At 40.1% G+C, this 12,114-nt stretch overlaps 2 protein-coding genes across 2 annotated transcripts; both read left to right on the plus strand.

Annotated features, from left to right (window-relative positions):
- Positions 1 to 2,424, plus strand: LOC104701249 (cytochrome P450 81D11-like). The gene is made up of 3 exons (XM_010416896.2): positions 1 to 713; positions 1,212 to 1,595; positions 1,676 to 2,424. Exons 1-3 carry the CDS (start codon positions 153 to 155, stop codon positions 2,288 to 2,290), a joined length of 1,560 nt encoding a protein of 519 aa, XP_010415198.2. The 5' UTR covers positions 1 to 152; the 3' UTR covers positions 2,291 to 2,424.
- Positions 2,425 to 10,065: 7,641 nt separating this feature from the next.
- LOC147941399 (uncharacterized) lies at positions 10,066 to 11,352 on the plus strand. Its single transcript, XM_087458505.1, has 2 exons — positions 10,066 to 10,344; positions 10,606 to 11,352. Exons 1-2 carry the CDS (start codon positions 10,066 to 10,068, stop codon positions 11,350 to 11,352), a joined length of 1,026 nt encoding a protein of 341 aa, XP_087314631.1.
- Positions 11,353 to 12,114: the final 762 nt, after the last annotated feature.

Raw genomic sequence — 12,114 nt, forward strand, 5'->3', positions numbered from 1 at the left:
GATTAGTTTTTTTAGACGACTAATAACAAATAATTTGATATTATGTAAGTTTGGTCATTTTTTAACTTGTTTGTGAGTTGAGTCTTTCTATACGTAAGTTGTGTCATTTTTATGAAAAAAAAATAATATGTGAGCTGATTCTTTAAATTGTGATGTATGTTCAATTCAAATTCCAAGCAAAGTCTCTCAAACCCAAATCAACAATGGTGGAAGAAGAAGCTCAAACCCTAGTTTTCACAATCATCATCCTAATCCTCACTCTAACAATACTACTCATCAAGAAACTCAAACCAACACAAAACCTTCCTCCGTCTCCACCGTTCTCACTTCCATTCATCGGCCACCTCCGCCTCCTCAAACCACCGCTTCACCGCGTTTTCTTCTCCGTCTCTCAATCACTAAACGATTCTCCGATCTTCTCCCTCCGCCTTGGAAACAAACTAGTTTTCGTCGTTTCTTCGCACACGATCGCCGAAGAATGCTTTACCAAGAACGACATCATCCTCGCGAACCGCCCGAGCTCGATTGCTTCGAAACACATATCGTACGGTAGCTCAACCATGGTCTCAGCTCCGTATAGTGAACATTGGAGAAACCTCCGGCGTATCGGTGCCGTGGAGATTTTTTCGAATCACCGTCTTAATAGCTTTACCTCTATCCGACGTGACGAGATCCGGCGTCTTATAGTTTGTCTCTCACGTAACTCTTCACTTGTAAGGGAGCTCTTCTTACTCATGTTCTAAATTCTAATAGAGTTTTTATGAAAGTAATTGAGACCTTTAATACTAATTTAGGAGATATATTATTTGGCAAAATCAACTTTTAGTTACCAAAAAAATACCATAATATATAGTCGGAATCATTCCCATTTGGGGCTGAACTAGCGACCTAAATTGTTACACATAAACTCAATTATTTAGTTATCACTTATTTGTAAGGTTTCTGAATTTTGTCATTGTTTTGACTATTTGTGTCCTGTAAGTTTTTTTGTTTTTTTTGACAAGTTTCCTACCAATTAATATATTACTGGAATTACGTACCTTATTACCATTTCGAAGATTTAAATAAAATATTATGTATATATAATAATAATATTAATCTCTGGTTCAGTCTAGTACGTTATTACCATATCGAAAATTTATAAGTTGTGTTTTATGATTTGCGTTATTGACGTAACATAATTAAGGTGTATATTGTAATGAATTTTGTAGGATTTTGCAAAGGTTGAGATGACTTCAATATTATCAGACCTAACATTTAACAACATCACTAGAATGGTGGCTGGTAAATGTTACTACGGAGACGGTTTAGAGGATGATCCAGAGGCTAAACACGTCCGCCAACTTATCGCAGAGGCTGTAAGTTTTTGTGGTGCTGGAAACGTTGCTGACTATTTACCGGTCTTGGGATATATCACAAATTTCGAGACACGGATAAAAAAAATTGGTGGTAGGCTTGATGAGTTCCTTCAAGGACTAGTCGATGAGAAACGAGCAGCAAAGGAGAAGGAGAACACTATGATCGATCACTTGCTTTCTCTGCAAGAAACTCAACCTGAATACTACACGGACCACACGATTAAAGGAACTATAATCGTAAGTAACCATTTTTAGTTAATTAGTCGATTTATTTAGTCATTGTTCATTTTTTTTTCGTGTATGCGTGCAATGTGCAGTCTCTTATACTGGCGGGGACTGATACTTCAGCGGTAACATTGGAATGGGCATTGTCAAGCCTATTGAACCATCCGGATGTACTAAAAAAGGCGAGAGATGAAATCGACAATAAAGTTGGTTTAAACAAGCTTATGGAAGAATCAGACATCGCCAATCTTTCTTATCTTCAAAATATTGTCTCTGAAACATTGCGGATGTACCCCGCGGCGCCATTGTTGGTCCCTCATGTCGCATCAGAAGACTGTAAAGTGGCAGGTTATGATATGCCGAGTGGCACGAGGTTATTGGTGAATGTATGGGCCATACAAAGAGATCCTCAGCTATGGGATGACCCCACGAGTTTCAAGCCCGAGAGGTTCGAGAAAGAAGGAGAGAGTCATAAATTAATGGCGTTCGGGTTAGGAAGGAGGGCGTGTCCTGGGTACGTATTAGCTCAACGGCTAATAAGTTTGACTCTTGGGTGTCTGATTCAATGTTTTGAATGGGAGAGGATTGGAGAAGAAAATGTGGATATGAATGAAGGTGGAGGACTCACAATGCCTAGAGCTAGGCCGTTGGTAGCCATGTGCAGAGCACGTGCCTTTGTTGGTGAAATCCAACAAGAGTCTGCTTGATTTGTTGACTAAAGTAAATGCTAATACATGTATTTAGGCAACAGTGATGTCTCTATGTGTTGGAGTGGATTGCGATTACATTCTAATTCTGTGAAAATCTACCATTGAATAACACCCTCTAAGTTTCGCCATAATCCTTTAGCTCTTACTAATCATGACAAATTTCATTTGTTTAATTTAAGACGAATATTTTGTTTATATCTCGTAGTAATGAGAGGTAGTTTTGTGTTTAGTTCTAATACTGTGCGGTACACCGCGGGTCAAATTTTTTATAACTTTTTAGTTAGAATCTTTTATGTTTATTACTAAGTAAATTTTATTTTGCAATTATTTAATAACTATTTTAAAAATACAATTAAATTTAGTTATAGTATGAGTATAACTTAAAAAGTTTATTCTTTTTTAATATAATTAAAATCTTGTAACTAACTTGTAAATTTTGGGTTTTTTTTGTGATACATTAAATTGTTTGATTTTTATAATTTATTAATTAATATATAGTGTGAAGGTTTGTTTTTTTTTTTTTTTTTTTTTTTTTTTTTTTTTTTTTTTAATACTTTCGTGTTTTAAAATTTTAAAGTATTAGTCAAAACGGTATAATATGGTTTTTTTCTTTCACGTGGTTGTATATTTTATAGTTCATATAATAAATATGGATATAATTTGTAACTTAACTAATTCCAAACTATGTTTATAAATATATACTTTATGAAATAAATTAAATAGTTTTATTGTTGCTTTAATATTTTAAACTTGTCATGCTGTAAACCCGTTCCACAGCAGATTTAAAGATCTTTAACCCCCAGAAAATCATCGTACCGAAGTATATACAAAATATGTCTTTTTGATTGAAATATTTAGACCCCTAGTCTCATCTACCTAACGCACTTTGGTTTAACTAATGGGTACTCTCATGTAACCAAACAACTCATACTAATTAACATGCGAAACATCACTTTTTGGTTTAAAACATTTCAATGTTATACTATATTTTTTAAAACAAAGATGATCATATATATATTTAATATATTTGATGTTATTTACATTCTTAATTTTGAAAACTATTATAATAGAAAAAGTAAGGACACTATTATATTTCCAAAAGTGATAACCAAATAAATTTAATTATTTATATGCTATATCAATATAATTCATTATTGAAGGTTTGAACCCGCGGTACACTTCGTGACGAATCATTATTATTATTCATTTTGTTGGTACTAATTAAGTAGAATTTATATGTTGAGAGTAAAATGTATAATAATATTTGCAAGTATTTTGTTTTTTTTTTGTTTTTTAATTTTTGCATGTTTTTAAGTGTATTATTGTTTTATGATATTGATTTAGAATGAGGTTTGAGTTGAATTCTTTTAGTTGAATTGTGGAATTGGTTGTTTGTTGAATTACGGATTTGGTAGTTTATGTTAATTTTATTTTATAAATTTGGAATAATAGATTATTCATAATATATTAAGTTAATTTATCTATTTTTTATTTTACACTTTTAAGTGTCACTATTATTTTAATTTGAAATTAATAGTCTTCATATTTATGAATATGATAAAGATGTAATGGGTTACGTTTTAATTCACAAACGATTTCTGATTGGGCCTTTTGGTTATATAAGATAATACAATTTAGGCCTTTTGACCTTTAACAAAAAATAATTTAATACAACTTTTATGATGAGATTGAGAAATAAGAACTGGAACAGTCACCCTCTTTTTGCTCCTTGTTGTAATTCATCTCCCACAATCTTCTTCGTTCATCTTATTTATCTTGATTCTGAAAATTAGTTCTGTATTTCGTCCAAAATTCTCTGGAACTTTCATCAATCTGTTAGAACGACCGACTCAAAAAACATAATTTAAAAATCGTGAATAGGTACTTTTGGCTTTTTAGGATGAACTATCGATACACAAATGGGTTTCAGCCGGAGATTTTTTGAAATTGGTTAATTTCTTCAAGCAATCAATCATGTGGGTAAGCTGCTTCTAAATCTTTCTGAATCATTGTACTTCTATGATTTCTACCATCTCCGGCTGGACAGTTTAAATCCTCCGGATTTTTCAAATTATGAAGTTATAGAGATTTGTTTAATTCTGATTATTAGTATGATTGCAAAACATAAATGTGTGTAAAACTTCTGCTGTAATTAACCAAATTGATTGACTAATTTAATCTCCAATTGTGTTCTTTATTTCATGCATCGGAGAAAACAACTGCCGGAATCTCGTAGAGGGTCACATTCATACGAACCATATAACTTTCATTATTATTGTGACAACCCGTCTCGCGGACCCCACTAGCCCCCGTTAATCGCCTCAACATAAATAATTTGTGTTTGCACTCTAGGAAAGTCATTAACCGAATGTAATTGCTTCTGTAAATCGGAATGCTAAGTGCCTATTATTTTCTTGTATGTGACCGATAAACATCAGGTAAATTACATAAAGCAAAGGCTGGGAAGTTTCATCATCAAACGAAGAACTCATATCTAACTTAGTTTAATAAGGTTTGTTTTCTATAACCCTAACTTATGCAATCTAATATTCGATTATTTATTTCTCAAATATGTAATTAATATTAATTGACTGCTTTCATCCCCTATTTAATATTTCAGAAGTACATGACTTTCTTTGGTAGACTATATAATAGATATATATATATATATATATATATATATATTATTTTTTGGTTATAAATTTATGACATTCATGATTTAGGTGTATCATAATATACATGTTAGTTTGATTTTTGGTAATTAGGGATAATGTGCATTTAGTTAATTATGGTAACATATAAAATCAATTATAGGTAACATTTAAAAGATAAGGAAAATTTTCAACCTAATTAAAACAAACATATGTGATTCGTCTTTCATTTTTATTTGATTTAATATTTAAATTATTATATAAAATATTTAGTTAATAAAATTTATGATTTTTTCTACATATGATGTAATTTAAACTTTTTAAACGGATATGTATTGCTCAATTGATGAATAAGAAATATATAAAATGTCTCAACCACATTGCCTACAGAAACGATGCAAAGATTCAAAGTCGTACTATAAAAAAATGAGAAAAATGATTCTGAATACGAATGAGCATGAACATTGATTTATAAGGCATTGAAATCATACTATAAAGTCATACTATTAAACCCAATATAAATTCTTCAATCTATATAATATTCAAGCTTTAATAATATTATTCTTTTAAAAAATATTTTTTTTTTTCTATTATTTTTATCATATATTTTTTTAAAAATATCTATTCAACAAACATTTTGACTGAATAACGAGTAAAAATTTGAATATTTAAATTCAGTTTCATATATTTCTTTTGTTGAATTGTAAAATTTTATATACTATAATAAAAATTTTAAATAATTTAATTTGAAGTATTTAAAAAAAGTTTAATATGAAATTTTTAAGAATAACATATATATATATATATGATATATCAAAAATTTAAAATTATAAACACTCTAATTTGATTTGTTATATAGTACAAGTCAATAATATGTCACTATAGAATGAAAAAACTTGAAGAAATATGATTTTTTGCTAGAGCATGGGTTGAAATTTTAGAAAATATGATTTCTCAGATTAAATTAAAGTTTAGAATAATATTATTTGGTAGAGGCTTTCTCGGTCAAGATGATTTTGACAAATATATGTTATATATTGGTCCTAAAATTAATATGCGGTATATTGTGGGTTAAGTCATAGAATTAACAATCAAAATACAATATATAATTTTAAAAACTAAACAAATCAAATTAAATTAACAATTTTTTTTTTTAATAAATAAACTTAACCCGCAGTATAACTTACAAAATAGATATTATTCCATAAGTCATATTTAGACCATGATTTCATGGCATAGTTGTTGGTGTTGGGTTTCGCCGATCTGCAGGCCCGCGAAAAGCCCGTTAAGGAAATCAATATTCGGACCTGATAGTGGGCCTGCCGCGAGCCCAAGACGAGAATTCTGTTGCCACGGCCGAGTCGTTCACGGGATAAAGCTTAGAGATTGTGGGCGAGATCTGTGGGGAAGTTAGAACGGTGAGTTGAGGAGTTCAAGTTTAAATAGATAAAATTCATAAAAAAAAACACAAATGTAATTTTGGTGACTACTTTCAATACCACAAATCCAGTTCGCAATTCTTCTTAGTTTAATTCGATTTATACCGAAAGTCCGCCCATATCCTATCTTACAATCAAATCAAATTAATTGTTGTTATTCGTTTCAACAATTTGGCGCCGCCTGTGGGGACTTAGGTCTCTTCTATTCACAGAAGTCGATTACTTCGAAGAAATCATAGCGAAATGGATCCTTCAACAACCAACTCAATCACTCCCGAATCCAATCACGAACATACCGACACCATCATGCCGTCAGCAGCTCTACAAGGATCTGGTTCTAATAACGCTACCGCTAGAGGTGAGCAGATCCAGACCCACTCTGATCAAGAGATCCGAAATTCGGCCAGACTTGGGACAGACCCGCTACCTAGCGACACCCAGACACCAGATCAAGGTTCCTCGGGCCATTCCGACCTCACATGCCAGAGGCTCATTCCAGCTCGGGAGCCCGGGGTTCCGGACCAGAGGATTCCCGTTGGTGCTATACCCACGATCCCCGCAATCCTGTCGGGAAGCAGAAACCAATCCCGGGTGTGGATCCGCTCCGAGAGCAATATAGCGAGTCGGCCCGGGCAACATCTGGCGCCCGTACCATCCTCAGGGACGCCCAGTGGGACCGATCTGTCAGAAATACGAGGGATGCTCACGATTTTGATCAATAAGACTCAAAATCAAGATGCGACAAATCGAGCCCTCATGAGCCGGATCGAGCGGCATGGACAAGAGCTCGCCCTTCACGGAAATCACGACCTCCGTCGAGAAACAGCGTACCCTTCGGAAACAATCTCAACTGAATCCGCGGAAAGAGCGTTACCTCGAACCTGCCTCGATTTCGAAACCGTCCACGTCACCCCTCCCGGGCTCAGGACACTACCTGTGTTCGCGACCTCGGAGAATCTGCGAGCTCCGAGCTCCACAAATTTCAATGAACCAACGAGCTCACGACATGCTGATCAGCCCTCGGTCGGGCATGTTAGCTCAACGGCACGCGGTGCCAGCAATTCAAACGCTCCGACAAATCCTCCAGTAAGAACAAACCTAGATTCAACCGAGGAGTTCATGGGCGGAATGCCTCGTCATACGGCGGTTGACAGCTTCGGCCCTCCAAGCCCTCCGAGGAACGACGCAGTCAACGCCCAAGTCCTTGCTGAATACATGAATAAGGCAAACACGGAGATGGCCCAAATCCGCTCAAAGGTCCACCTGGCCACGAGCGCTGCACCGGAAATCGATCGCGTTATCGTAGAAACAAGGTGCACCCCGTTTACCAATCGAATCGTGAAAGTTCGCCTTCGCGACGTGGGTAAGTTACGCTTGCCGGAATATGCGGGCACACCAGACTCCGGGGCACATCTCCGAGCTTTCAGATTGGCGATAACCAAGGTTTACCTCACCGACGATGAATGTGAGGCTGGCTATTGGCTACTGTCGAACTCCATCGATTCTTTTGACCAACTCGCTGCCGTGTTTCTAAAGCAATATTCAATTTTCTTCCAAGCTAAGGTGACCAAATCCGACCTATGGCTCTTGGTTCAAGGAAAGGATGAATCACTTTGTGGGTACGTAATTCAATTCAAGGCAGTCAAAGCCAAAATATCAAATTTGAACGATGAGGTCGCCCTAGCGGCACTCCCACATGGCCTTTGGTATAGATCAAAGTTCCGCGAGGAACTCACAGTACGGAAACCTCCCTCGCTTGATGACGCCCTCCACAGATCAATCAACTTCGCTAGGGCCAAGGAGGAGCGAGCTGCCATGCCCGAGCTTCATAAATCGGCCAAAGCACCGTTCAACCCCTCCAAAAAACCTTTTCGGAGGGATCCGCTAGAGCCTGGACAACACGCCTTCGCGGTGGATTCCACATCCATATCCCAAAACCCTAATTTCGACCCTGAAAAGTTCTGCAAATACCACAAGATACGAGGTCACTCGACTGAGGAATGCAGAACCGTGGGTCGCCCCCTGGCAAGGAGGCACGAAGCAGGAGAGCTTGGCGAAATAGACCTCGAAAAGGACGGCGAGAAAGCCAGGGAAGCAAACGCAAACGCAAAGGATGTCGTTGCAAAACGAGAGAGAACTGATGAGGCTGAGGGGTCATCACCCCCACCAGCCCCAAAAAAACGAATCGATCTCGTTTTCAAAGACCTCACCCTTTGCCGTACGTCACCCAAGTCGGTGTATACGCTGTCTCCAGCTCCTCGCAAGCTTGCGAGCTGTCGACCTCGTATATCCCGATGTTTTGGCAATCTCGACCAGACCCACCGGGTCGACTATATCATGGGAGGATCCGCCCTGTGCCGCGAATCTGTCAATTCAATCAAGGCATACAACCGCAGGGTCGAGAGTTACCACCGGGAAAGAAAGCCATGTTCGGTGCCCGACCACGAAATCACTTTCTGGGAGAGCAAAACCGCCGACTTGGACAAGCCCCATGACGACGCTCTGATCATCAGGTTAGACGTTGGAGGATTCGAGCTGTCACGCATAATGATAGATACTAGGTTAGACCTTCCTCGAAATACCCTGCCAAAAAACTACCCGGGAGGTGCAAAGGCTTACAGGGCGGATCGCAGCCCTGAATCACTTCATTGCTCGGTCCATAGACTGTTGCCTCTCGTTTTACCAAATGCTAAAGGGCAATCAAAAATTCGAGTGGGACGACAAATACGAGGAAGAATTCCAGGAACTAAAAAAATATCTTTCCGAGCCTCCGGTGCTCTCAAAGCTGGCGGACATGGAATACCTCTTCCTCTAAATCGCCGTCTCTGACTCTGCGGTGAGTGGAGTACTGGTGCGAGAGCACGACGGAGAGCAAAAACCCATCTATTACGTCAGCAAAACTTTGGTTGACGCCGAGACGCGATACCCCGCCATGGAAAAACTAGCCTTGGCGGTCGTAATGTCCGCCCGCAAACTGCGACCTTATTTCCAATCCCATACAATCGTAGTATTGACGTCCCAACCCGTACGAATACCGACCTAGAACCTGCGCTAAGGCACATGTCCTCGCTGATTTTGTAATCGAGCTCGCTGTGAACAACGAGCATGAAAGAAATAAACCAACAAAATGGTCGCTGTACGCGGACGGAGCGTCATCGAGGCTAGGATGCGGAGTTGGGATCCAACTCATCTCCCCCACCAAAGAGGTCATGGAGCAATCTTTTAGGCTCAGATTCGCGGCTTCGGGTAACGGAGCCGAGTATGAAGCCTTGATTGCTGGCCTCCGGCTCGCATTAGCCGTGGGAGTAAAAGAGCTCGCCGCGTTCAGCAACTCGCAGCTCGTCACCAGCCAATTTCATGGAAACTACGACACGAATAGCGAACAAATGGACGCATATCTCCGGGTCATTAGATCTCTGGCAGAGCAGTTCTCGTCATTCGAACTCACCAAAATTCCACGTGGAGAGAACTCAGCGGCCGACGCCCTGGCCGCACTCGTTTCCACCTCTGACCCTTTGGTCAAACGGGTCATACCCGTAGAAGGGATAAACGAGCCCAACATCCCCATTCCCGTCAAAGCTCAAAGCGTCCACCAGGTCGAGAGAGATGTCGGACCCGACGAAGAAAATCTCGAACAGACACCTGAGCAGGATGACGAGCTCCAATCCGCGAATACATCACGATGACGGGAGACGAACACAATGTAGGACCGAAGAAAGATTGGCGAGTCCCAATCCACGAATACATCACAAGTGGAACCGCCCCCGTAGATCGGTGGCAGGCACGAAAGCTTAAAGCACAAAGTGTGCGTTTCTGCCTCATCGGCGAAGAGCTATACAAGGGATGTATCTCCGGACCGTACCTCAGATGCGTTCACGGGAGCGAGACCGAAAACATCAAGAAAGAGGCTCACGAGGGACCCTGTGGAAATCACTCCATAGGTCGATCACTAACCCTCAGGGTAAAACATCAAGGGTATTTCTGGCCGACCATGCTCGTAGATTGCGACTCACATGCCAAAAGCTGCGACAAATGTGAATGCCATGCACCCATGATCAATCAGCCCGCCGAGTTGATGAGCTTGGTTTCTGCCCCTTATCCCTTCATGCGATGGTCGATGGATGCCATCGGCCCCCTTGAGCAGTCGGGAAAACGACGCGTGAAACACTTACTGGTCGTAACTGATTATTTTACCAAGTGGATTTAAGCAAAATCCTATCAGTCAATTACCGGGGATCACGTGAAGGATTTCCTCTGGAAGAACGTTGTATGCCGTCATGGCATCCCTTACGAGATCGTAACAGATAACGGAACCAACTTGATGTCATCCGTAGTGCAAATGTTTTGCGACGACTGGAGCATCCGGCTCACCCCGTCCACGCCCCGATACCCTCAGGGGAACGGCCAGGCCGAGGCGGCCAACAAGCTGATCCTTCACGGTCTCAAGCGACGGCTTGGCGCAGCAAAATCCGGCAGGGACGCTCAGCTTCCCGGAGTCCTGTGGGCCACTCGAACCACCCCGCGTGGGAGCATGGGTGAGACCGCCTTCTCACTAGCATACGAAATCGAAGCTGTTGTACCGGCAAAAATCTCTGTAGGCAGTATCCGCCGAGTTGTCTCCCCCGAAATTGAGGCTATAAACATCGAGGCATTGCTCGATAGCCTCACCATTATCGATGAAAAGAGAGAGCAATCCCTGGTGCGAGCTCAAAATTATCAGAACTCTATAGCCTGCTTCTATAATTCCAAAGTCCGACCCCAGAATTTCATCGTCGGAGAACGCGTACTCCGCAAAGTCTTCGATCACAAGAAAGAGAAGAACGCGGGAAAAATGGGAACGAAGTGGGAAGGTCCCTATAGGATCACCGAGGTCGTTCGCAATGACGTGTATCGCCTAGTTGACGAAAGCGATGGAAGGGACGAGCCCCGACCTTGGAACATCATGAACTTCAAGAAGTACTTCCACTAGGTACTGATAATAATTGAACTACGACTGGCTTGATCCCCTTACGAGGTATGTAGGCAACTCGACTTCCTGAGTGCAGCCCCTATCATTTTCCTATTTCCTCTTAAACAAGGGCATAAGCATAGCAAAAGAAACGCTAATAACGATAAACAGTAGCTCCCGATAGACCTAAAATCCCTCATTACAACCTATACTACGTCTATAAAAGTCACACCAACTCAACTTAAAACGATCATCTCAATTCCTCGAAGTCGAGTAAAGTAGCCCCCGGGCATTCCACGCGAATAAAAAAAAACATCTCGCTTCACGCATCAACCTATTTTAAGCTTGCTATTTCCCGCCTCGCAAAAGAGCAAACTTCATTCTTCCATATCAAGCATAATAATAAATATAATAATAAATAAGGGGGGGAGTAGACACCTCGCAGCCCGATCAGATTCTATCCAAAAAATTGTCTGATCCAAAGGTTTTCGTCACTTCGCGCATTAAAGAAAGACGTACAAATGCAAAGTAAAACCATAAAAGAAAAGAATGGATTTAAAGGCCTTCCCAGGCAAACAAAGTCATGGATTAAAACCCTCCCGGGTAGACCAAACGAAAGGTCTTGAACTAATAAAAAAGAAACAGAAAAGGAGAGTACATGAGGGGAACTAGTCGTTTTCCTCCTCCCCTCCGACGGGTAGATCAGCTTTCCCACCCGCATTGCTCCCATGCTCATTCAGGCCCCGCGGAACCCCAGAGCGCTGCTTCTCCGCGTCCGTGGCC

Source organism: Camelina sativa, chromosome 7, assembly GCF_030686135.1.
Source record: "Camelina sativa cultivar CO46 ecotype springtype chromosome 7, ASM3068613v1".
In the NCBI taxonomy this organism is placed as follows: Eukaryota; Viridiplantae; Streptophyta; class Magnoliopsida; order Brassicales; family Brassicaceae; genus Camelina; species Camelina sativa.

What these genes read in the sequence shown, in the direction of transcription:
- LOC104701249 (XM_010416896.2), top strand. Translation starts at nt 153, where the DNA reads ATGTATGTTCAATTCAAATTCCAAGCAAAGTCTCTCAAACCCAAATCA. An exon ending in TCTCACGTAACTCTTCACTT is followed by an intron (nt 714 to 1,211) that starts GTAAGGGAGCTC and finishes TGAATTTTGTAG; the next exon opens with GATTTTGCAAAGGTTGAGAT. An exon ending in CGATTAAAGGAACTATAATC is followed by an intron (nt 1,596 to 1,675) that starts GTAAGTAACCAT and finishes TGCAATGTGCAG; the next exon opens with TCTCTTATACTGGCGGGGAC.
- LOC147941399 (XM_087458505.1), top strand. Translation starts at nt 10,066, where the DNA reads ATGACGGGAGACGAACACAATGTAGGACCGAAGAAAGATTGGCGAGTC. An exon ending in GTCGATCACTAACCCTCAGG is followed by an intron (nt 10,345 to 10,605) that starts GTAAAACATCAA and finishes AAATCCTATCAG; the next exon opens with TCAATTACCGGGGATCACGT.